A 27,112-nucleotide genomic window follows, 5' to 3' on the forward strand; every position below is an offset into this window, starting at 1 on the left:
ATTGGCCTTTTTCTTTTTTTTTTTTTTTTTTTTTTATGGTGGTACCAGGGACTGAACCCAGAGCCTGATGCATGAAGCAAATGCCCTTCACCACGGGACCTCCCAGCCTTGGTTACAGGCTGTTGCCTTACCGCTCATACCTTCCTTGTTGGTATCTCTTGACCGCATTTGACTAGGGTTTTTTTTCCTTTCCAATTGCAAGCGATACCTATATAAGACCAGTTCTTTGTCATTAAGGTTAACGTGTATCAATCATTTCCTTTCAGCTTAAGGTCTTTGTAAGAAAAAAACGTAGCTGGTTGTGGTGGCGCATGCAGTTAGGATTTGTTAAAGGCAGAGGCAGGAGGATCGCGAGTTCAAGGTCAGCCTGGGCTACACATTTTAAAAAAATTAATTTGTGTTTGTTTTCTCATTAACGAAATGCATCCTGAATTCTAGTCAATAGACTCCTACGCGGACTTTGAAAACATGAACCTCCAGCTACACACACACAATCTACATAGTTACTTTGTCACGTGGCTTGCTATCTTTTCTGCATAAGGCAGGGGTCACATTTTTTAATCCCTCATAGCAACCAGCACATAGCCCAAAACACAGTAGAGCTCCGAACGCCTGCCTGCCTGGAATAAAAAGATATTGTGTCTGGAGATTTGCTTTGAAGAGACTCAGTTTGGGATGGGAGATGAAAATGGGGCAAAGATGAAACAGAACTGGCCATGTGTCGGTCATTGTTGAAAGTGGTGATGGGTACATGGAGCTCATTATACTATTATGCCTCCTCTTTTGTACTTTTTTAAAATTTCCATAATCAAAGGGCTTTTTTTAAAATGTGTGTTTGATTGATTGGGCAACAAGAGAGGGAACTTGTGGGCTAACAATGGGGGTGAAAATGAAATGCACATGCATCGAGGCCGCTTCTGCACAAAACCATCCCGAGAGGAGCCCCGAAGTTAATCTGCTTGAGGACAAACCCCTTCTAGCTCAGTGACCTCACACGGCTGCTCTCTCCCTCCGAAACCCAGCCCTTCTTTATACAAAGGCGCTAATAACTACGGGAAAAAGGTTGCCGTGAAGATCGGCGAGTATAAAACCCTGGCTGGCACCAGCACACTCAACACTGACCATCATTGTCATTCGGTGACGAAGGACGCTTGGCAAACTCCCGCCAGCACTTCCTGATGGTGGCAATTCAACTCCCGGTCACCACAGATTTCAGCTAAACCACTTGGGCAGTGGACAAACACTTGACAGAGACCTTGGTAGGGACAGGTAGATACTAGGAAATATGTCCCCAGTACCCAGAGAAGACATAGACACCACCACCATGAAGGACAAAGCCTGGAGCAACTGACTTCACTCCAGGTCCCCAAAGAGCTGAACCCCACATCTCAACGATGCATTCAAGAAACCAGAGAGACAAAGCACTTCCGAAACAGGTTTGAATTTTTGAACATATACTGACATCATCCGGGGGGGGGGGTGAGAAGGTTCATTAAAGTGCTTCAATCTTGCAAGTACAAGGTCCTAAGTTTGGGTCTGGGTTACCTCACTCAGGACAGGGCCTGCATAAAAAGGCTAGACACAATGACATGCCCTTGTGACCCCAATGCTGTAGGGGCAGAGAGATAAGCAGATCCAAGGGCTTACAGGCCAGCCTAAGCTAAGTGGTGAGTTCCAGGCCAGTGAGAAACTGCCTCAAAACCCAAGGTGGATGTTTCCAATAAGAACAACACCCAAGATTTCCTCTGGCCTGCACACACGCATGCACACACATACATGTACAACCATACATACATGTGCTTGCACACACAAATGCCCCAAAAGCACATACATAACCATGCACACGTGTACCTGCCCAAACACATAAACACATACTCGCAAAAATACCTGTGTCTGAATGGGAACCTCAGAGTTAGATTTCATGGTCTAGGACTGTCCTAAGTACAGCGATGAACATGTAACATCTCTGCTGTAAACAAAGACGAGACGTCCATGTGTGAGTTGAGGTTGGGTGTAGTGAGGAAAGAGGACAAGGGAGACAAAGGAAGAAGGAAGAAGCCACAGAGTCCCCATATGAGCCTCATTAACGCTAACTCAGTCATGTGGCCTCCAGCTGTGCCTCATGCCAAATAAAGCCAGTCCTCACCAGAGTCCCACCATTCTCTCCTTGTTCTTCATGAAAGTGACATCTGTAACAATTCCCAGGACCGCGGAATGCTGCTAACTCCAGGAAACATACATGCCAATATCCTAAGGAATATTAGAGCAACGGAGCTTGTCTCTGGGCTTTGGTCTTAGGGGATTAAAAGGAGCTGGTTGAGTGATGATGGGCCATGGGGGAAGGAGACAGGCACCTCTCTCACAGTGGTCATCTGAGTGGCTGAATCGCACTCAGAATGGCAGTTCTGTGAAGTTACTGCAGCATCTTTGATGCGGGGGAGGGAGGAGATACTTCCATTTAATCACTCGGAGCCGGGATGATCTACTGCCTGGCTGTCGAGCTGTCCGCCAAGGTGAGCCAGCCTGAACTGTGGACACATGGTAGTGCTTAGCCTGTCACAGGAGCAAAGGGATACCTGACAGTCTGCACTCCAGGGCGCTCTCATTTAGCAAGTCAGCCTGGACTAATCTGCAAGTTCCTTTCCTTCAGCAAACACCACCTGGTAGGGCCTGGCCTCGCCAGAACAAAAGCTGGCCAGTGGCTGTCTGTCATGAGACAGCAAACACTTCAGAATCAGGAGGGCAGAGGTCAACCACTCCCATAAGCAACACATTCAGGACCATGCGAGCCTGCAGATGGGAGAGAGCAGCTGCACCCAGCTCCGCCCCCGCCCCCGCTCCCCATCACCTTTCTCCTGCAGGTCTCAGCCCAAAATGATTTCCCCTCTGAGGGTATGGCTTCTCAGATGCACTTTCAAATACAGACAGAGGTCACCACCTTCTTTTTACTAGAACAAATAGCAAACTTCAAAATTGATTTAAAAAAAGGGGGGGGGCTCATGAATCTCCACGCTTGGGAAGCTTTACCCAAAGGTTTTGGGTGCCCTCCCCCACTCTTAAGTAGTGCCGGCCATGAGATCTTGGGGAGATCTAAGTTGGAGACCCACAGTAGAGATGGGAATCACAAGGACGCTGGTAAATGCTTACATGACGCCCATATGTTCCAAGTATTTCCCTTGTGTTAGCTCATTTAATCCTCCTCACAGCCTTACAAGGGAAGTGGAATAATAACCACTAATAATAGTAATATGTCATGCAGAACATAAGAGTGATATATAATGCTCATGACATCATAAAAATGTATCACATATGTATAACATAACAATCGTGCAGATAATCGTCTCTGTTTTTTCCAGATAAGCACCCTGAGAACCTAGGTGACTTGTCTATGTGAGCTGGCCTCCAGCCCAGACAGTCAGCCCCAACCAGGCAAGGGCACCAACCACGGCCCTAGACTACATCTCCCTGGTGCGCTCCTCAGAGTCTCCTCTGAGTCTGCCAGTTCAGAGAGCAGCAGAACATAGAGATCTTTGGATGTGCTCTGGGCTTGAACCCAGCTCTCCCCTCCAAGGCATGACAGTGCATTCATCTTCCATAAATAGGGATAATGACACTACCTCCCATGGCTGTGCAAAGCTTTAAACAGGAAGTCAAAACAAGCACCTCACCCAGGGCTGATGGCCAAGGTCACTTTATCCCTGTGCTCTCTCCAGCCTTGCTCTCCAGACTGGTTACAGGTTTCAGTCAACCAAGAAACATTAACAACGTTGAAGTCCAAGCCCCCACAAATCATCCCTCTATGTTACTACCCAAGAGGGTATTGGTCTGAAATCAATAATGCCCTAGACCTCACCAAGAAGTGAAATCTGAAGCCCCTTTGACCATCCCCACCCTTTGCCCCCCCCCCCCCCATCCAGACTTACAGAGAAGCTTTTAAAACCCAAAGTTGTCACTTCTAACTCTGAAAGGGTAGATTCCCTCTAAATGGATCAGAGGACCCTGAGGTGAGGGGCGGGGCAGGCACAGGGACAAATCTCCAACCTGACTAAGTTTACTGTGTCCTGTGGCTCTCCCTACTCCAGGGGGGCCCTAGGGAGCAGCCTAGAAGCTTTTTGAAGCGGTATCTTACCGTCCCACAGCTGCTACGACATGTATCCTCCCCTGCAAAGCACTAGGCAGGAAACCAAGCCGGAGACACTGGAACTACGGAAAGAGTATCTGAGCATCTCAGCGCACGTGCTTGGACACACACGCAGTCCAGGAGCCCCGGTACACTTCGTGCTCAAAGAGGGCGCTGTTTCATTCCAGGGGGGTACATGACAAGAGTGTGTGGAGGGGCAGCAATAAATAGTGCAGGGAATACTGGGGTTGCCTGTAGAAACTGGCAGGGATGAGAGAAAATAATCAACCCACATTTGACAGAAGAGAAAAGGAAAAAAAAAAAAAAAAAAAAGAACAGGCACCAGACTGTCCCTACCAACTGCTCCGGATAGAAGGATCATTCCCTGCTCCTGACGGCACACTACCCATAAAGTTTAGCCAAAGTGGAGAGCTGCTAGTTTGAAGAGAAAAGGAAAAAAAAAAAAAAAAAAAAAAAAAAAAAAAACGCAGGTCTGGCCCTCAGAAAAGACAGCCAGCAGGGAGGACGAGGACCCAGCCATGCCAGTTTTCCTGGCTCAGACTCCCATGCATCTTGTCAGGGCCCACTGCCAGTTGGCCCGAGGAGTGGCGTGGAGGGCCCACAAGGGGAAAGACAATACAGAAGGGAGCTGAAGAGCCACTCGCCCAGCCCTTGGCAGAAAGTGAAGGTGCCAAATGACCCTAGTGCTCTCTGGACATCTCCCTTCTGCCTCAGTCCAGCAAGCGACCCGAGAAACCCTTCTGAGACCTCACCTGCGTGAAGGAGCCGTCCTCACCACACTCTGGGACAAACACAGCCTCCTGAGGCTTCTTGGCCTGTTCCAAGGCCTGAGCCCTCTCCAGGCGACACTTGCTCTGGCCAGCATCTAAACGGGGAGAGGAGGACATCGTATGTTGTTTCCCTTGGATTCCACACAGAAGCCAAGGCCCAAAATGGCTGCCCCATGGCAGGAACGCTGAGCAAAACCCTCCGCCTTGAGGAGGGGCGGCATGCTACCAGCTTGATCAGCAGTGGGAGCGCAGGGCCTGTGCCCAAGATGGCCACTCGAGCTCACCGTCCTCTTAATGCAATACCAGAAAAGTAGAAGAGAAGCAAGCATATTAGCCCAGGCTCTGCCTCTCTCTCTCTCTCTCTCTCTCTCTCTCTCTCTCTCTCTCTCTCTCTCTCTCTAATGTCCCTTTGCCCATGAGGTGAGGGGTGGTTTCCATTTCCAGTCATTCTCCCAGGATTCTTCTAAAGCTAATAAATCCAGGAACTGCAAGAGGAGTGTGATGGTGCACACCTGTAATGCCAGTACTAGGAAGGCTCCGATGGAAGGCCTGGAGTCAGCCTGGGCTACATACTGAGTGCCAGGCTGGCCAGGGCTACACAGCAATGCCAGCACTCGCTTCCTTGAGAAAATCAAATGTCTGGGACAACCTGCTAGCCCTCTGCATTTCCTATGCTGGCTTTAAGCATTCGAGGGTCACAAGCTCAAATATCTACGGGACTCGGGAAAGCAACACAGATTGTGTCTGAGAAGGATCGCAAGCAGTGCTCAGAAACCCGAAGGAGGATTGAGGATGGGAGCGAACCAGAAAGCAAGCTCCGCTCTAGGGACTGCAAGTGTCTCAGCTCTGGCTATGTGTTGCTTTGCTCCAACAAATCGGATAGTACCAGACCTGATGACTTTGGAAGAGAGGAACAGAAAGCCAGATTTGTTGCTGTTGTTGATCTCCCAGTTTTATAAATGTTATCTCAAATACTTTCCATGCTTTAAAGCAGTTCAAAAAAAAAAAAAAAAAAAAAAAAAAAAAAACACTTCCAAGAACCAACGATTTGGAATCCCTACCCCAGGGCCAGCAGTAATGTACTGGGTCTCCATCTTGAAATAAAACCACAAACAAGACACTGGCCAGAGAGACCCTCGCTCCTCACGGGTGGCAGTGTCTGAAGCAGGGAAGTGTTCATCTCTTCAGGCACCGCTCCCTTCCTCCCCTCACACTGATGGAAGACACAGAGGGACAGAAGAGTAAGCCAAAAGCATTCAAGCTTTCAATGAGGATATCACACCGCAGGAGCTGCAGCCCCAGCTGGCATCCTTCACAGCTCAGTGCGGTCACTCACCTTTGCATCTCCCTCGATGGACCACGCCCAGGGCTGGGTCCCGACACTTGGCCCTCTGGTACTCACACATGGACTCATAGGACCTGCCATCAGAGGCACAGATGGGTTTGGGTTGAGTCCTGGAGCAGTGGAGGTTGCACTGAGGATCACGGTCACTTATGAGAAACTACATCAAGAGAGAAAAAAAAAAGAAATGGTACAGAGGTTATTTTTGCAAGAAAAATAGGGAGAAACCCATGACTTATAGTATTGGCTTGTCCTTAGTAAGTAAATTCCAGATAAACTTTGCTATAAAATCCCAGAGATGCAGGAACCAAGCAGACACCAAATCTATCTGATGAAGGTTTCCTGTCACATCCTAAGGATAGCGAGGTCCATTTACTGTCCATAAACAGGCTGTGCCAAGGGAGCCACATGCAGGATCTTGTCAGACTTCACAACTACCCTGACTTTGTAGATAAGGAAACAGCAGCCCGGGAAGATGTGACTGGACCAATGTCACGCAGCATTGAGGAGTGGGGATCTCAGCCCAAGCCTAAATCTGTGGAAAATAAAATCAAAGTTGTGACCTGGAAGACCGTCATCCTCTCTACCCAAAGGCATGGCTCTCGCAACCACTATTTAGGCTTTTCCTTAAAAGCAGATCTTAGTCTCCAATTTCTGTGCAGAAAATTTTATGTATTAAATACCATTGAACCCCAAATCTATCATCTGTCATTGCTCTCCAGGGGAGTACATATAAGCTGAGTGAATTTCTGGCAGAAAAGTACTTCCTGATTTCAAGACTGGCCATGATAACAGTCAGCCTGGGAAAGAGTGAGTGAAGCAGAAATCTTTAGGATCGGGATTCTCAGTCACCGTCAATAAACCCCATGTGTGGCGACTCCCCAAGTTCTACAGTGACCTAAAAGTAGCTACAAAGTGCTCACCGCTCCTCCTACTGAGCTGTAGGATCCAACCTAAAGCTGAACTGCTCTCAGCTACTTATCTGACCAGCTAAAAACTGAGAAAGTGATGTTTGGAGAGGCCACTAAGTCATAGAGCTAGGTTCTTGCAGAATTCCCTCTATGATCGACACATGTGCAAAGCACAGGAAGAAAAAAAAATAGCCCGGGGAACAGGAAGTGTGCGTGGATAGACCTCGGGATGAGCGAGATCCAGCTGTCAACTGACTGCAGCTGTCAGAGATGAAAATTAGAAGGATCACCCAGCTGAGCCCAGTCCTGAAACAGTCTAGAACTGGCCCTGCGAATATCCACTGTTCGGAGCTGGCACACTCTGTGGTTGTGCCGCACAGCGATTAGTAACAAGACTGAGAAGCACATTTGACAGTGAATCTTCCAGACTTATCAAACCAGAGATGGTTGTCCATGTACCACTGTTAACAGCTGTGATTGCTCGCGTACAAGCTATGAACTTTTCCACCCAGTGGCCCCTGATGAGGCCAGCTGGGCCTGGAATGGGACCCACAGCAGAGCCCTGGGCCAACACTGTAGTCCCATGGTTCTCAACCTTCCTGATGCTGTGACCCTTTAATACAGTTCCTCATGTCTGGTGATACCCAACTATAAAGTTATTTCCTTGCTACTCCATAGCTGTAATTTTGCTACTGTTATGAATCATAATGTAAATACCTGATCTATGGGATATCTGATATGCAACCCCCAAAGGGGTCATGGCCCTCAGGTTGAGAATCACTGCTGCTGCTGCTGCTGCTACAAGCTCTCTCAGTAGAACTTGAAGGCAAGGTCATGAGCACACGTGGGAAATGGGTACTGTTGGTGTTGACTGAACAACTGCACCAGGTGCACAGATGGTGGAAGGTGTGAAGGTGTGGGTACAGGTCTGTCTCGATGTACTGTAGTCCCACTGTGTGAAGCAAACAAGTAAGAGCCTAAAGACACTTTCACAGAACCACAAAAAGCATATGCTAGCAACAAGTGCCCGCCACATACATCTGATGACCCCCAGGGTGTCCATTGGTCCACAGAAGACATCCCAGCTACAGAGTCCCACCAGGACCTTGTATGAGGGTGTGACTCTCAGCGCAGGAAGACAGCGGTGAGGAGGGACAATGTGGTTTGGCATCTCAGAAGCCTTTGGTTGCCACACTGAGTGTACCTTAATGGGAATGGAGGGTGCCCTGGCCTCTGCCAACATCACCCTGGATCCCTGCTTAACACCCTTGAGGTGTCCAGCTGCCCCTGGGACAGACCAGGGATGCTCCAGGTTGACAGTATACGACCCCAGGCCCCTCCCTGGCCTCAGTGCTGGCATCTGTGTGCCCCCTGCTTACCACTGCTTACAAAGCCTCTCTGATCATCTAGCCAGCTCCGTTTTCAGAGGTGCCCCCCCCATCTAGCTGCTCTCACCCTGCTCTGCCTTTGGGCTCCACCTTTTTTTTTTTTTTTTTTCCAGAGGCTTCTTCGATGCTCCCAGGCAAGGAGAGGCCCCATCACTATATCTCACAGCTCCTGTTTCCTGTCTGGACTGAGATGAGGAATTTATTTGTGTGATTTGATAGACAATGGGATCCCCAACTTGGAGCTTCAAGACAAGAAGAATTTAATCTGTTTTGCTGGTAAACACATCCGAGTATCTAAGCGCAAGGCTGGACTGCTTGACTCTTTGTGGAACCAGTGTAGCCATGAGAGGTACTTCACATGTGGAATTACCTCAGAATTGAGTTGTATAGCACTGGGCCTAGCCTCCTCTCCCAGATTCCAAACACCAGGCTCTGAGCCCTGACTTCCTCTAGCCATGTCTTTTCCTCTAACCTCCCCATGACAATGCAGCAGACAGAGGTGGCCCAGGGCTCTCTGTCTTGATGTCACCTCAGAACAGAGGCTCTTGAGGGCAGAATGATCGCATGTGAGGCTCTTAGTTGTTGACTTGGAGCCGGATTTTTGCAACAAGGAGGGTATTCTGGCCTGCTGTGTTGGTCTGTAGTGTGAGTGTAGTGTGTCCTGGCAGTTGGGAGCATGGAGACAGACCATGGGCATAGATTCCAGCACCCACACAGACACTGTTGAGTCTTGGGAGAGTTGCCTGTGTTTTCTGGCCCCGCGACAATGTTTTCTCATCTGCCAACAATGAAGATACTAACATATCTGCCTTGTGTTACTGTGAGGATCAAATTAGCTAACAGCACCTAAATCATATGTAAGCTTTTGCTCATCTTTGATATTTAAACAGTGTGGTTTTCCTTTTAAGAGAACGCACCGAGGGAGAGACAACGTGTCTTTTAAACTAGCAGAGGTTCCCTTGTCTGCTCTACCGCTCACAGAAGACAGCTACAGGCGTCACCGTGGCATTGAACTGCAGGTCATAAATTCAGGTTGGAAATGGCTTGTTCTGAGCCAAAAGAGACTCAGGGCAGCTGTGCCAGAGACCAGCCTGACAACAAGGGGAGCACTCTGTGTGCAGACAGACAGGTTACAGAACCTCTGAGCCCCACCTTCCCGGCCCACGGAGGTGGTCTCGGTGTCAGTAGGGCTCCCACAAGATTCCTGTCTCAAATTAACTGGCCCCAGGGGTGCTATAAAATCTTCAGGGACAGCATAGGGCAGTGGCTAAAGACCATCTTCAATCAACTGTAGACCCTCGTTTTTGTGTGTTTTGGGAACTGTGTGTATTTGTGACTGCTTTCAAAACACAGGCTGAGCTCTATAAAATGGGGCTTTAACAGGGAACCTCTGCCCTCACAGAAGAGAGCACCCTTCATCCTCCAATACTCAGAACGAGGTGCCCCTCCCATCGGCCCATTGACTCTGTAGCCAGGAAGTCGGGGTGAAGAGGGACACTAGTGGAAGAAGCAACACACTCAACACAGCCCCTCCTCATGGTGAGCTTCCACTCTAGAATAAGACGCCAGGCAGGCAATTACCACACAACATGTGAGCCGTGAAGCTAAGAGGAGATATGATCCTAGAAGCTTGCAGTACTACAAAGGCACATGGTTCCAATGAATTTTTCTTGATTATCAAATACTCTGTGTCCATGCCTAATCTAATACAATGGCCACAAAAAGCACACGATATATAGCAAATGCAACTAAGGGACCAAACATGTAGTTGTGTTTAACCCCAGATGACTATGTGTGGATTGTAGCTACCATATGCAAAAGTCCAGCCATGGATAAATAAATTAGGAGGAGGTGAATAGTCCCAAACTGAGTTTTTGCTTGTGTTTTCTGAGACAGGGTCTCATTATCATCACCCAGTCTGACCTTGGCCTTGCATTCTCCCTGCTTCAGCCTCCTAGGTGTGCAGGACCATATTCAATCTCAAGTGAGTTTTTCCTAGAGTCAGGCTAAGACTTACTGAACTAAAGCAAAGAACGATCTTGACAATAATTCCTGCATTCTGAAAATGGACAGTAACGTGTCTGTCATTGTCCAAACAAAGTCATGAGGGTAGCTTTTCTCCCATCCTGCAGGTCGCAGGAGGTACAGGCTGGACTCAGTGAATCGAACCATGTTTATGGTTAGTGCTCACAGCACACACTCAGGAGAATTGAAGCAACTGTCATTGATTGGCAAGATTTTTTTTGGTGATGGCAGCAGGGTCAATTATTCTCCCCCAATGATCCAAACACTTAGTCATTTCCCTTAAGGATGAAAACTACATTTCTAATTAAAAAAAAAAAAAAAAAAAAACTCTTTCCTAACCCAGAGACAAGAAAAGCAAACTAATAATGATGTTAAATGTGATTGCATAATATAGACACCAACAAAGGGGGCCAGGACAATTGTGCAGCAGGAACTGTCCCTCCCCCGCTCTCCCTAGGGCCTGGATAATTCCAAACATTTTGTATGGGGCTCACACTTGCAAAGGGGGACCGACACTTGACATCCACATAAACAAGCCACCCTTCCTGTTAGAAAAGCTGCTCACCAGAGATTTCCTCTGCCATGGGGAGGAACGAGGGCAGACAAAAAATCCAAGGCTGCACCCATCATCCCTTCCATCTGAAATGCACAGACGCTGGTCCCTGCCTTTGGTCTCCCGCAGAGCAGAGTCAAAAACCTCAGCCGCAGCTTCTGCCTGAAGAGACCACCCCAACACCGCAAGCTGTGTCAGACTTGACTTCAAGCCTTCGTGACAATGTACTGAACAACAGAGCCAGCCTAAGGCTCGGTCTGGGAGGAGATGTCCAATGCAATGCTTTCTAACGCAAACTGTTCCCTAGACTTAACATCCATCTGCAATTTTATTATTTTATCATCATTGTGTTGTGTACGCACGTGCGTGCGTGTGTGTCTGGGTGTGTGGTTCTGGGAAAAGCAGAAACACTCTTAACCACTGAGCTCTCTCCAGCTTCATATCCCAGCTAGGGTTTTAAACAGGTGTTTATCTGATAACAGAGATGTTTTTTATTGTTAAAGAGGTAGCAGAAGCCATACTAAACAATCCAGTCCGTGGATTTGGGAGAATGAAGCCGGCATTACGGAATAGGAGTGACATCTCTCCTTGTAATAGCATACTCAAATATCACAAACTAAATGCAAACTAATTTGAGGCTTCTCCCCCCCCCCCCATGAATTCACATATAGCGCAGCTCCTTTTCATTTCCTTTTTATCTATTGTTAGAAAGCAAACTACCCCTGCGTTTAATAGCTTTGGACCATTTGTTGCTCATAACTCTGCAGGCTGGCAGGGCTCAGCTGGGAGGTTCTTCTGCTCCACATAGTAGCAGCAGAGGCAGTGAGCTTGATCGCGTTTGACCAGGAGCTTGGCCGATGCTGGACCATGCACTGCGCTTCCCCCTTGCTGGCCTTATCTGGGATGTCTGGAATAGCCGAGGGCTGGCTAGGACTCTTGTATCCATCCTGACTCATTTAGTCCTTTACAGCTCACCTGTTTGACTCGGACCCCGGTCTTCCCTTCCCATTAAGTTCCAGTTCCACACTGCCCCTGAAGTTATCATCTAAGCATCACACAGAATCGTAAGAGAGCTAAGCAGGCACTTGCTGCCACGCATGACAACCTGTCAGTCTCTGGAACTCACGTGATGGGAGGAGAGGAGGACTCCACGGGTTGTTCTCTGACCTCCTTAAGCATGCCCCCTCCCACATATATCAATAAATAGACTTTAATGAAATAAAATTTTAAATAGCAAACACTTTCATATTTTAAGCATTAGCATCCTTGGAGATCTTACTGCACTGTGATCATTACCTATCAAAAAACCCTCAACACTGCATTAATATTTATCAGCTTACATATATATAAAAGGCTGAGCCTTATTTCTCTTTGTATATGTAAGGAATAACACAATGTCTAACCCAAAGCAATTGCTCAATACATGTCTGAAGACTAAACAGATAAATATCAAACTTCAACCTAAAATGTCATAGATAAGAAGATCCTTTCATGTGTGGCCTTGCTGGAGGAGGTGTGTCACTGAGAGAGGGCTTTGAGGATTTCAAAAGGCTTGTGCCATCCCACATGCCTTTCTATCTATCTATCTATCTATCTATCTACCTATCTATCATCTATCTATTTATCTATCTATCTATCTATCTGTCTATCTATCATCTATCTATCTATCATCTATCTACCTATCTATCATCTATCATCTATCTATCATCTATCTATCTATGTATCTATCTATCATCTATCTATCTACCTATCATCTATCTACCTATCTATCTACCTATCATCTATCTATCTATCATCTATCTATCTATCTATCATCTATCTACCTATCATCTATCTATTTATCTATCTATCTATCATCTATCTATCTATCATCTATCTATCATCTATCTACCTATCTATCATCTATCTACCTATCATCTATCTATTTATCTATCTATCATCTATCTACCTATCTATCATCTATCTATCTATCTATCTATCTATCTATCTATCTATCTATCTCTAGCTCGTGTTTCTTGTCTAACCTAAAATAGTGTCACCCCACCCCCATCCCGCAATAATTTAAGAAAAAAGAAAATTCCCAAGTCACTGAAAGGTGTGTGCCATTGTGGCTGAGACAGTGTGCCTGTCCCAAAGCAGGAGTCACTAGACGGTCATGAGATTCAGGCTCCGTGAGCATGGCCTCACTCTCCTTACAGAGAGCTGAGAGAAGTCTCTGTGCCATCCTGGATGAGAGCTGTCTCACCCTCAAGTTGGGCTGGAACCTGAGCTATTGTGCCCGCGATGAGTCTGTGTCAGGGTGGGAAGCTGACAGTTGCGCAGCCAGCATCATTAGCATGCTGGCTTCTCTGACAGCTGCTGGACACGTGCGTTTGGTGGAGAACAAGGGCCAGATGGTGAAAGAGACTCCTTTTTAAGTCAGGGTTTTGCTGCGCTGAACTCACTTTTCCACAGATGCAGACAATAACAGGGAATTATCTATGTCTGCAAGGGCCCACTTTACCTTCCTGGGAGGAAGGGAAGGTGACCAACCCTACCATGTGCCTGCTGGATAAATGAGGAGCCCATCACAGTTATAGGACAGCTGGATCACCCCTTCCTGCCTCAGGACCCTGCACATGCTGAGCACCCTCCCTGAAACATGTCTCTGCCTCACAGACTCCCGCGTCCTCCTCTTCGCCCAGGACAAATACCACTGCCTGGGCACAAGCCTCCATATTGCCCTCTCCCCTTCACTGGGACCTATGATTAAATGACTCATTTATTGCACTTTTCTTGTACACTAGGTTGGAAGCTCCCCATAAGTAGAACCTACGATCTGGGTATCACGCCACTGGTCGCCCTTTATCCAGCAGGAAGCTTACCCAAACAGGCCTTACAGTAGCATCACTAAGCGGATGAATGGGGAGGAGAGCACGCACGAGAAAACTAACACAGTTCAGTAACACAGTCCCCTAGGTCTGGTGTTAGCGGCCAGACCCTCTCACTTCACACCATTGGCACCCTCAACGCTCAATGTAGGAGTTGCAGAGGCCAGCCAAGGGGCAAGAAGCCATGCTGAGCTCTTGATTGGCAGAGAGAGGAGGGCGGGGCTTTGGAAGGAAAGGGGGCTTCCTTAAAAGAGGAGTGTTTTCCTCAATGGTCACCTCAAGATTTTAGCCTTTCTTATTGGTAAATTTGCTATCAAAAAGGAATATGGTCCTCTTGGAGTGAATGCCTGAGACAAAAGGGCAAAGCCTCCTCCCAAGGCTGCAAAATCATGGCAGAAGAGGGGATGGAAAGAAGGCAAAAGCCAGAAGCAGTGGATGACGACAAAGAAACTTTTCTAGATGCGGTAAGGCAGTGATACATAGAAACTCCAACAGTGGTGACAGTATATACAAGATGTGTGCAAACTCAAGCCAGACCCAACCCCAGCCATGGAGAAATGGGTTGGGCATAGTTACACCTCGAGTTGAGGAGTTATTGATAATTAATAGCTACTGGGAGAGGAGAGTCAGTTTGGTTCGGTTTGGTTTGGTTTTTAAGAGTGTAGTCCCTGGTAGGTGGGCCACGCTCCAGTGAGAAAACACACATCCGGGAGTTTATACACAGCACAAACTAGACTGCTGGGCTTTTCTGGAAAATGAGAACACGAAGTTGGGTGGGTAGAGAAGTGGGGATGGTATGGGCCTGGGAGTTGAGGTCTGTAAGCTGAGAGAGGACAAAATGGGACCAAAACACATTGTACAAAATGCTCAAAGTGGGGTCCAGCTGCCATCTCCTCTCCTCCAGCCAAAGGACCAGTTGCCTCTCGTCCCTTGCTCTTCCATCTGTCATGGCAGACCTTGGCTTCTTCCTCTGGGGCCGCGTCACTGAGACAAAGAGCAGCCTCCCGTTAAAGCATCACTCACCTGCCCACCATCAGATCCGTCATCCCCGGTAAAACTCACACCCCCACTTCAGCAAGCTCTCGCTCACCCTTCCCTGACCCCATGGCCACTGCATTTACACAGGTGCAAAGGAGAGCCCTGACCGGCAGCTTCAGAGTAGGGCCGCTAGAGATGGAGGAATGGCGATAAGAGAGGTCAAAGGGAAGGGGAGGTCTGGCAGCCTGCTGCTCTGCTCTTCCTCCGTGCACCTCCACCACCAACCTGACAACAGCACACCCCCATTAAAGGGCTTTTCACACTGCTGAGGGAAAGCAGACACACACACACACACACACACCTCCAGCTGCGGGGCAGCTGGAACCACTTCTGTTGTTTTAGCCAGGAGAAGCCTGACCTTTGTCACCCCACCACCACCCCCTCCCCAAGGGAAGAATTTAATGGTCGCTTCACCCACCCAGATAGCTTCCCTACTCCGCTGTGACCATCCGGAGCCAAAGCCAGGAAGAAGACACTTTCACCAGGGGACACCAGCGAGGACAATGTGTGGCTCAGCAGATTTGAGCAAGCAGCTAGGAAGGACACCACGTTGCAACTTACATCTACCACATCTGTACCCCACAAGCCATACCCCATGCCAGCCACAAAGGCAGTATACATGTAATGTGGGCCAGGACTTAGGTCGTCAGATTTCCAATGAATTATTATTCTAAGTGAAAGAAGACAGAATCAAAATCAACAGAGCAAATGACTCTATTTCTGTGATGTTCTGGAAAAGGCCAAACTAAACAGACAGAAATCGGATCAGTGATTGCCAGGACCTGGAAAAGAAGGAGGGTGGAAATGTTCTCTCTCTCTTGATGGTGGTGGTTGCTATACAGCTATGGATTTATTAAAATTCACAGAAGGGCATGCCTAGAAACAACGATTGCGCTGCAGGTAACTTACATGTCAATAAACAAAAAGAAGAAAAACATAAAACACAAAACTAAATAAAAATAGTTCCTAAGAACGTTGGCTTTGAAAGGCCCCTCAGAGCCCCCACCACTGGCACTCAGAGAAGCTTCTAGACATCTCCATCCACATCCTTTAATCACAAGGCATCGCACTACGTACACTGGGGATTATGAAAATAAACAAGAATGCAGGCTTTGGGCCCAAAAGCTGATAATCTACTTGCAAAGACCCACATGGGTACAGCCAACTCCATGGGAACTGTAATTTTGAAACCAGCATCCAGGAGGCAGGGACCAGTCTCAAGCAGACAAAACAACACGATGTGTAAAAATGGGATGCCAAAGATCCAAGACCCCAGCTAACTCTTCCAAAGGAGAAGAGAGGGGGAGAGGGAAGCGGAGAAGGGAAAAAAGAAGGTATCTGGTCAGGGAAGAATTGCTAGGTGTCTGTGACATCCCGTGGCTGCACTGAGTTCTGGGGACAAAGCAGCTGCCTGGGTTCTAGAGAGTCCCCAGTGAGAGATGAATTCAAACTGGGAAGATCTGGGAGGATTTCTTAGGGAGGAGGTTGAAACCTGGGTCATGAAGGGGTTCTACAAGTAGACAGCATTGTCAAAAAACCTGAAGTCATGGGAACAAGGAAGGGTAGAGCAAGTTGATTTCAAGCTACAGTTCAGAAATGACCTTGTGGGGAAGAAGTAAGACTCTAGGGCCATGTTGAGCATGGCATTCATTTTACAGGGCTCTAAAAACCCAAAGCTCCCTCTTTTTATTTCACCTTTAGACAACTGACAGTCATGGAAGGGAAGTAAAGGACCAGATTAGACCGGAGTTCTAGAAATATCCAGCAGGGCCGGGGAAGAAATGACAAGGAGCTTGATCACGGCAGAGGGAGAAATGAAAAGAACGGGGTGTGCTTGGGCTCAAGCAGTGTCAAACCTGAAGCCACGGGCAACCTCCAAGAGCCTCAGACTCGCCATAGCAAGTCTGACTTTTGAAGCCTAATGTGCCGCCTTCTCCCCCGGAGCTGGTTGTCTCAGGCTAAAAAGCAAGCAATGCACCGGGAGGAGTCTGAAGCCACCAGTCATCCTAAGAGCTCTAGAAACTGAGCAGCTATCTACAGAGGAAGGGTCTGCTGTCTCCTAGGCAACGCTTCCATCGTTCCCTGCGGGGCTTCCATGAGGCCTGGAAGGGAACGATGGGATGCTATCAGCCTGCCTTTTACTGGGTGAAAAGAGTCTCACAGCCTCAACTCCCTTTGGGTTTCAGTCTCTGTGCACCAAAAGGGCATCAAACCTTTTCGTCAAAGAAGCAAAGCATTTGTTTTTGTTTTCCCATCACCATCCTGAGTCACTAACTACCTAGTTAAAAGGCCCAGTCACTAAATACCAGCCAACAGAACTCAAGAAACAAGAGCTGCAAAAAGCCAGGTGCCCACCCCTTCCTCGTCACTCACTCTTCCAACAGCACAAATAAAACTTCATGTTTCAAATCAAATAAACAGAGGACAGAACCCGGGACCCAGGCTTTCTAATCCCATCAGACCACTAGCACTAGGAGAAAGTTAGGATTTAGTTGATAGCATGAGCAGGGAGCCATAGGGCGGTCGTGTACTTGGGGTCATCCAAGAGACTGTGGGGATACAAGGGAGGACTTGGCCTTGTGGGAAGCAGAGACCAAGAGGACAGTGAAGGTGTTCCTGAGGGCCTGCTTTGTTCTAAGTGCTCTGCCCTTGGTCCCTATGACACACACCTGGCAATAAGGGCTTGCTAAATTGGCTCTGTCTCTCCAGATGGCAGGAACAGCTTATTCAACCATGGCTAGGGCTGCTTACAAGGTTATCCTGAGAACCGCAGCAAGCGCTGCCCAGTGATGTGTTCCCTGGATCATTACTGAGAAATACCTACCATGCTACTGGGCATCCAGACTGCTGGCAACACTGGGCAGCGTCGCTTGTCCCTGTCGTGCCATGCTCTAGCCTACCACCGTTGGGTTTTACTCCCAGCGGTACGTAACATGTGTTTCACACCTGGGAGACGGCGGGTTTAGTCAGGACCAACGACCACGACCAGGGCTGATCCCAATCCAGCTCGGTTCTGAGCAGGGACTGAGCCCTGCAGCTTGGAGAATTCAGAAACAAACAGTGTTGGTGACATGGGGAATAGATACTATTACATGGGAATAGATTCTGAGCAAAGTGGGAGGTATGGAAGCCTAAAGGGGTGTTGAAAAGATTAAAGACCCATTGAGAGACTCTGAGCACCCACAGAGCTGTCTCAGCCTACGTGACAAAGAGACACAGAAATGATGTAGAGGCCTGTCCCCACCTCGGCATGAAGTCTAGGCCGCTCTGGCACCTGAATCAACAGCTTTAGCAGCAGCTGGTAAGTAGTTCCCCCCCGGCATACAACCTACACATTCTTACGATGGTACAGCCAGCAATGAGTGTCCCTTGGGCAAAGGGGAAAGGTGTGACCCGTTTGTGGAAGTGTCTAAGTCACCTCAAAGTAAGGAACAAAAGGACTGTTTGAACAACTGAGAGTCTTGAAATCTTTGCAATTTGGAATAAATGTCAGTGTAGCACTCGGTTGTAACCACAAGTTGGAGAGATAAAAATACCAGCAGGAAGAATAGTTGCCAAGGGAGTCCAGGTCTACTTAGCTGGCTATGAGCTTCAGAGGGGCAGCCTTGAATGTAGGAAGAACTTGCCAGAGCCCTGTGTAGGAAATACTCAAGCCATCCACAAAGTCAGCCATTTTCAATGCAGAAATAAGCTCTCCGAAATGACGGCATGGGGAAGCATAACAACTTCCGGGATGACTAGGAAAGAGAATGCCCCAGTAACTCACCAGGCAGCTGAAAGGCAGCTAACGAGGGTTGCTCCAGAGAGGGAAGGGGAGGGCTGCAAGAGTTAGGAGTTAACAGTCTCTCAAATAAAAGGGCCTGTCCATGAACTGAAGCGTAGGAATAGCCATTCTATGACCACGTGGCCACATGCGCATGTGTGAGCACACACACATGCATATGCATACACACATACACACAATCAGAACACTCAGGGAAAATCCTTTGGGACATCCAAAACAATAGCAATGGAAGTTTGCCTTCCTGTCCTTTGGAGATCTATGCCCTTGGAAGCAAGCTCTTTGAAGTTGCAATATGGTCCCCACATGAGGTGAAAAGAGACCATATTTAGTGAACCCTCGTGACACTCACAGAAGTCACAGATACTACTGGTCCCTTCTTCACTGGGCCAGCCATGCCGGGTGGGTTCCCACCCCATGGTCTTCCTACTGCCAGCCCTAACACAGCAACCGCCCGACAGCGTCCTGTCAACTGGGCCACTTACTCTGACATATACTCCTTTCCCATCCTGCCCTTGGCCTTCTCAAGTCCACCGCTTGGCACCCTTGGTATCGCTGCTGTCCACTTTCCGACCTGAGAAGGTATGTGTCTGCTCACAAACTGAACGACAGGCCCCTCTCTACTGCTCACTCTTCTCACTGACACAGGGGTCTCAATCGGCCTCATTCTAGCCCACCACAATAAAAGACCTGCCTAAATCCTAAATGGAATGGTGAGAGAACACGGGGCGGGGGGGGGGGGGGGAGAAGACGGGGGGGGGGGGGGGGGGGGGATCACACTTTTTCAACCCCTGGGAATGGTTTCATGGTTCTACCATGACTGAATGGAGAAGCTGGTATGCATCCAGTGTCACAGGGTCATCGCTGGCACGCATTTTACAAGGGCGTGATCATGGGGCACACAGAGAGGCTCATCTTCACACCCACTGCACGCTAGAGCATTTTCACTGGGAAAGGGGATAACCAGGGGGCTATGCTCTATCCATAGCACTTAAAGAAATCCTCTCACTTCCAGCCCGGAGCCCTGGGGACGACGCTGAGCAAGAGCAGAAGGAAGAGAGCAGAAGAGGAAATCCCGGGCTCTGCTAGCTTTATCAGGGCTTTCGGCAGGGTAAATCTCACTTCCTTCTCCTGAAATCCCCACGGTCCTCTTAAAACCCTGCGGTACTGGAGCCCAGCTTCAGATCACCCAATGCAGGAGCACCTGTGTGCATATGAACATGTGTCTATATCCCCATGGGCACATCCAAAAGGCCTGCAGAGGCACTAAGAGGCAAAAGCAACCATTTGGCCCATGCGAAACTACCATGCGCCACGGTAAACCTGGGGCTGTTAGACCATCTCCAGCTGAAAATCCCCACTGTGTCCCCCAGACAAGGATTGATTACAGCTGTCCAGGGCCGGGGTTTGTCTTACTTCACACAAGTGTGAGGCTGTTCTGAGCAGGATAGAAATCCTGTTGACCCAAACTGGGCCAAGGAAAAGTAAATAAAACCATGACCAGTTCTACAGGCAGGAATGGTGGGGGTGGGGGTCACCTGTGGCAATCAAAGCAAACCCACTCCTGAAGAGTAAGAACCAGTCTCCCATGCCCTAAGCCTTTGAGTTCTTGGCCAGAGACAGCATCTTTCCTTGAAGAATGGAAACCTGGATGTGTTTGGCGAAGACCTTTTTTAATGTCTTCTAGGCATATAAACTCGAAGTTGCCCACAAACAAGGGATTAGACAGCCTGACAGAAACTAGCTTTGCCCTTAGTGGGTCCCATCTGTCAAGCAGTCCCGGGAGGATGAGAAAGCAAGGGTGAGCTGAAGCTGCTCTGGGGAGCCTGTGGAGGCACCAAGCAAGACCAACCTCTCCCAAAGTGCTGAGTTTCGTTGCTTTCAGACACCAGAGACAGCACCCACAAAGACTCTGTACTGAACATTCTCGAGAAGCTTCCAAAGGAATTCTCAAGCATTTTAACCAGGGCAAGTTCACATTACAAAGTTGAAAGTCAGGGCAGAGCATCCAACAAACATAGGCTCAATAACCTCTGTGCACTTCTCTGCCGTCCCCAAGTTTTGTACAACATGCCTATTATACAAGGACTCCGGGCAGGTCGACCCATGCTGCCTTTAACATGGGTTGCTTCCAAGTCCAATCTCTCCTCAACTCCGGTTCACTTCCGGATCACCAAAGTCCAACCATCAGTGGTCCATCCACAGCCAGGGATTGGAAGACACTTTTCCAAACTTGACCATAGGAAGCGAAGGAGGGCTTGGTTGGTCTTGAGAAAACTGAGTGAGCTTCTCATCCTAGGACATCACACTCAATAGCTCTCGTGAAGTTGGTGCAGAGCCAGACAGAATCTTCCCCACATGATATCACTAGTTCTGTGAGCCCGGGTGCTGTCTCAGGCATCACTGGGCCCGCCCACCTGCCATGGCCTTTTCTACAGAAGCAACACTAAACACCCTACCACAGTTAGGATGACCTGTCTCTCAGTCCAAAGGAGTAATGGGAAGGCCTGGCAGGAGCACCCAGAAGCCCCTCAAGGGCACATCAGCCATCCCACTAGACGTGGAGATGGAGAGCGAAGGTTGCCAGCGGGAGAGATGGGAAAGACATGAAAATCACGTAGTTAAAAATGAGACCTCAGTGGACAAGCAGCACTGGGTCCAGACGTGGAAGAGAAGCAGAAGACTATTTAGTCCTAAAGATGCCCTCGGAGCAAAAGTCCCTCTGTATGTACTTCCTTGCAGAATAATTCAAACTTCGCAAGGTAGCTTTACATCCTAGCCTCACAGTTTGTCCCGTTCATTCACTTAACAAATATTTAGCATTCTCAGTCTGCAGGCCAGATACTGAGTATAGCAAGGAGCACATGTGACCCTCCTGGACTGTGGCGAGTCTCCACAATCCTTGCGTCCATATTCCAAGTGTATGTGGATGCTTTCAGTTACTCGGTACGGCTAAGCTACTGAGTCACGTCCCAGGCAAAGAGCTCGGGTCATTGACGAACCAGACACTCACACATGGCAGAGTCTTTGGCGAAAGTTCCTCTTGGGCACACAAGGACCCTTCTGACTCCAGTCCTGATCATGCACAGAGCAGGTCAAGACTAGTCTAAAGAGAAACCAGAAAATCAGTTGAAAGTAGAACTTGAGGGCCACCGGGTAGACTGCAGGGGTTGCCCGAGCGTTTCAGATCCAGGCTTTGTCAGGATCCAGGGCTGACTGCCTCCCAGTCCAGCCCCCAAGAGGACGGTGTGAAGGTAAGGTATGCTAGAGCACTTGACCCTATGACAGAAACTGGTTTTTACAAGGAAAATAGGGGGGAAAAAAAGTGCGAGTGTGTGTGTGTGTGTGTGTGTGTGTGTGTGTGTGTGTTGGAATGCATGTGTTGGAATGTGTGTGTGTTGGCATCAGATGCTCACCAATTCAGCTAGATCAGTTGTCAATCAAACCCCAGGAATCCTCCTCCTCCTGCATCTGTCTTCCCAGTGCTGGGATTACAGATTTACAGCCCCATGGCTGCCTTTCACCTGGGTACTATGCTTTCAAACTCAGGTTCTAGAGTTCACAGAGCAGACAGTTTACCAGCTAAGCCATCTCTCCAACCCCTCAAAAAACACAATTTTTAAATATTACCTTATCTCCATAGAAGATAATCCCTGTGCCCTAATGATGTTATACAGAGTAGAAGCAGTTTGGGTTTTGATAGATTCTCTATGCCAGACCTAAATCTACGTGTGGGGGGGGGAGGATTCTGAGCATCCACCAGAAAACAGCTTCCACACATCACACATCAGTACAGAAGCTTCAAGAAAGGAGACTAGATTTATCTGACCTGGACCATAAAACAGCTAATTGCAGGGCTAAAATTTCAAAGCATTCTACGAGGGATCTGGAGAGGAAGAGGTCACAATCGAAATAAATTTTCGGGGCATTTACTGTATGCCTTCCATGTGCCAGGCACAAGGCCGCGGGCTTTAAGTAAATGATTTTAATGAATCCTGACAACCCAAGAGGGCACGTTTTTAGATTTATTTATTTTATTTTATGCATGAGTGTTTTGCCTGCGTGTATATCTGTGCGCCACATGAGTACTTGGTGTCTGTGGAGATCAGAGAGGCCGTGGGATTCCCTAGAACTGAAATTACAGAAGGCTGTGAGCCACCGTGTGGGTCTTGGGAATCGAACCCAGGTCCTCTGCAAGACCAACACGTGCTCTTAGCCACTGAGACATCTCTCCAACCCCACAAAGGCAATATTTTGTATGCCATCTTGAGGATTGAAAAGTTGAGAGACATCAAGCAATTTCTCAAGACAAAAGCAGTCATGATTTAAACCCAGACCTGTGACTCCATAACATCCTGATATCAGAGACCAAAGCATGACCCAAGAGACCTAGTCCCCAGCCCTGGACTACATGAGGCTCAGTAGCTTCTGGTTTTTATTCTGATATGGTTATATCCTTGCATAATTAAGTGGGAAAGATAAACTGCTGAGAACCCTAGCAACAGCATTCTCCCTATCCTCACCATCCACCCCAAACAAGGCAAGGCAGCATGCCAGACAGCGTGCTGTATCTCTGGGATCCCAGCACACAGGAGGTGGAAGCAGGAGGATCAGGAATTCAAGGACTAGCTCAGCCATATACTAAGTTTGAAACCAGCCTGGAAAATATAAACACAAACAAAAATTAAAAGGAAGGCTGTGGGCGGAGCTCAGTGGTCCAGCCCTTGCCTAGCCTGTACCAGGCCCCAGATACGATCCTTAGCTCCGAGGCAGGGGTGCAAAGGAGAAATAGAGGATCAAGTGACGATTCTGAGTCTTTCTCGGACCTCAGCACTTGAATCCCACCAGTGACTTGCCAGGAATCCAATGCTTCCATCTCTGTGGGCCGGCACCACCCCCCCTCTTCTGCCCTCCCCCACCCTCCCCCGTTTGGACTGGGATTGCTCTGTCTCCAGAATGAGCTGACCCTACAATGTGACAGACAAACCTCAGAGGCAATTCTGCCATTCTCTTTCCCATGGGAAAGAAAGGGATCGTCCTCATTCACGGGCCAGGAACAGAGCAGGGTTGGATATCAGCCTAATTCAGTACCCTAATTGTTCATCATCTGGACCATTGTTAGCAGGCACAGTGGTGAAGGTGTTACTACTTGGGAAGGCTTTGTGCTGCCAGGAAATGCCAGGCACATGTTAAAGGACGTGGGTTGTTGTTTTCCTTTTCTTTTTTTTTTTTCTTTTTCTTTTTTTTTTTTTTAGCAGACCTGACCTGAAATCCTGCTCTTAGACCCTGGGCCTTGGTCAGGATACATCCCACTATGTGCCTCTGTTTCCCCATCTGTTAAGACAACAATACGAGCACGAGCAGTTCCGGAGTGGACAGTTATTCTGAAGACATCAAATGTGTGTCAGCTCATACAAATGTCTGGTAAATCTTAGGTGTGATTATGCTATGACTGCTCCTACCAACCAAATTAGAGTCTCCAAACTGTGTTCCATAGTCAACACACTCTCCCCGAGGTTAGCAAAGATCCCAGGGATGAGTCTGCTAACAAAGCTAACTCTGGCTATTTTGAGACATGGACAGTTTTCTCCGTGGCTCATATTTGTGTGATTATGTTTCTTTCTAATTCCATAACACAATGATTTTTTTTCAGCCCATGGGAGTAGAAAGTACCATAGCAGAAAGGAATGGAAACTATTTTAAATTTCAAAAAGTTTCTAATTAAAAAAGAATACAATGTTGCTAACTGTAGTGGGAAATGACTTCTGTATTGTAGACACGGTGATAATGACTTTCCAGCCCTACGACTGCTGTCCCAAATCTTACAACTAGTTAATATTACCAGTATAAATACTTATCTTTTATTTTTAGATCCCACAAGGATCTCTGGCTTAAAGTAAAAAAAAAAATAAGATAACAAAACCTCGCTGTGGGAGTGTTCCAATCAGTGGTAGGGCACTCACTTACCACTGTGATGCCCTGGGTTCTGGCTCTAGCACGGAAAAACAAACGCCTTTATTTTAAAGATGCATTTTGCAGCCAGGTATATATAGGCTCACGCCTATAATCCTAGCACTCTAGAGGCTGAGCCAGAAGGATTATACAAGTTGGAAACCAGACTTGACTACAAAGTGAGCTCCAAGTCAGCCTGGGTTACAGAATTAAACCCTCCCTATCTAATAAAAAAAAAAGTATTTTGCAGCAACATTTATTCTTTTGGGGGTCGCTTGTATTATTCTATATATACAGCTCAAAGAACAGCTTCAATTTTCGTCTTTCAACACATACTTATAATTACAGTTTCCCCAGCATCTGGCTTCTGAGAATTGAACTTGCTTGTATGCAAGAGAGTTTGGATGCCTTCAAGAAGTCTGGAGACTACTTCTCAGGCTTCTCTAGTCTTTTGCAAGAGGGGGGAGTGCATTGTGTACCTTTGTGGGGGGTGGGCAGGGCTGGCTAGAGGTTGTTGGATAAAGCGAGAAATCTGAGGACTGTTTTACCTTTTATTAAATCAAATCCATGCACAGTGATTACAAGACAGAAGGAGGACTCCAGGCAACCAGCTCTCTGCCGCTGTACCATAATCTCTTTCCCAAAGGGCCAAAGGAACTCCAAGCTCTGCCAGTCCCACATCGTCCTGGTCCAAGCGAGAGCGCGTGACCCTGGCTCCTTAGTTCTTATCCGGTCACATACCCAGAGAAGACCACGCCCATAGGGTTTAGTCACCCCAACACCATTGACATGTCAGACCAAATTCCCACAACAGTTGGATATTTTCCTTGATCCCTCTCTACCTTGTACGCTGTGGCAGGGCCCCTCCCTTGAACCCAGAGCTTGCCTGTCTGGCTAACAAGCTTGCTTGCTCTGACAATTCCCTGTCCCTGCCTTCTGCATGCCAGCATTGAGGGCAAGCTGCAACATCTACCCAGCATCTGTTTTGGAGCTGAGGATTCAAACTCTATCTCATTGCAAGCATTTTATCCAGGGAGCCATCTCCTCATCCTCCCCCCACTAATCACTGGCATCTCATCCCAGAATTGCTCAGATGGTCTTGTGGGGTGACAGGAGATGACAGAAACAGGACAGGTACCAGCACCTCCAACACGTCTAGCCTGACAGGATGCCTTTGTCCTGCCACCCTCAGCCCAGCCCATCGCAGCTCTGGGTGGGGTGTGCAGGAGACAACCACCCCTGCCTGACAGTTCTCTCCGTCTTCCAGCACAGAGTGGAGTTCCGAGACCCACAAAGCCACCGTGAAAGGAATGGTCCCAGAGCTACTACAGTGTGAAACAAAACCTGAATGGCCTAATCTAGCCACTGAAAACAGAAGCGAGAGCTGTGACTGTGAACAATGCGGCTCGGGAAACCCAAAGGGGCGCTTTGTTTCCCCGATTCCCAGTTCCTTTCTCTTCCAACCCCAGGAGACAGAAGGGGGCACAGGGTTACCAGAAATGACAGCTCTGGGGAAACCACCATGAAGCTATGTCTCCGTGGTACCCAGGTTACCCTTAAGCATGCCACTGGGAACAACGCCCAAGGCGCTGAGCAACAGAGTCCAGTCCCTCTCCCGGGCATTCCACAGGAGGTTACACAGGGCAGAAGCTGGCCTAGACCCCAATATCTCCACCTTTTCAGGCCCACCTTAAAGGTTCCTGGCCCACAGGCAGACACCCTAGGGATGAGGTGTGCCCATGCCTGTAAGCCGAGCAGCCCAATACACCCAGACCTGAGCTCAAGAGTTACAGGAGCCCAGGCAGCAGGGCAACCCTCTCTGGGTTGGGAGCTGGAGAATAAGCATAGGGCTCCAGGGCATTGGACATTAAACCTGCTCCATCTCTTTCTGTCCCCCAGTCTCCTTTTGCAGACACTCTTCTGCTGCTGACACTGAATTCTTTTTTGCAAACAGGGCCTATTTAGCTCTGCCACCACCTCCCACGACAGCTGACTGCTTTCTAAGTCCTTCCCTAAGTCCAATCTAAATCCCTCACACTATAATTTAAGTTATTTCCTGTTGGTCAATTCACCAATTAATTCTTGGATATGCCTTCGACACCCGACCCAGGGCTTGCCTTAGGCTGTCAAAGAGGATTCGGAAGCCAGTGGTCTGCTTGGAGAGGAGGGACCAACAGGCAAGAGCTATATACTACCTCCTCAATGAACTGCCCAAAGGCCCCCCCTGGCCCTGGGTTGGAAGCACAAAGATGGGGGGCTATGTGATAAAGGAGCCCTCTGGAAGGAGTGGGTTTCAGGCCGCACCCTGAAGCATGAACATGGCCTATGCTTGTGGCTGAGA

General features: G+C 48.3%; 1 protein-coding gene across 4 annotated transcripts in view; it reads right to left on the reverse strand.

Annotated features, from left to right (window-relative positions):
* Smoc1 (SPARC related modular calcium binding 1) overlaps window positions 1-27,112 on the reverse strand; it is a 157,218-nt gene that overhangs the window by 72,640 nt on the left and 57,466 nt on the right. For all 4 annotated transcript variants that reach the window (XM_050158455.1, XM_050158456.1, XM_050158453.1 and 1 more), the window contains exons 2-3: window positions 6,248-6,413; window positions 4,894-5,006 (exon numbers count right to left, since the gene is read on the reverse strand). In XM_050158455.1, coding sequence (XP_050014412.1) covers window positions 4,894-5,006; window positions 6,248-6,413 — 279 coding nt within the window. The remainder of the gene's footprint in view (window positions 1-4,893; window positions 5,007-6,247; window positions 6,414-27,112) is intronic.

Source organism: Alexandromys fortis, unplaced genomic scaffold (genome assembly GCF_014885135.2).
Source record: "Alexandromys fortis isolate MF-2015 unplaced genomic scaffold, M_Fortis_MF-2015_v1.1 scaffold_99, whole genome shotgun sequence".
NCBI lineage: Eukaryota > Metazoa > Chordata > Mammalia > Rodentia > Cricetidae > Alexandromys > Alexandromys fortis.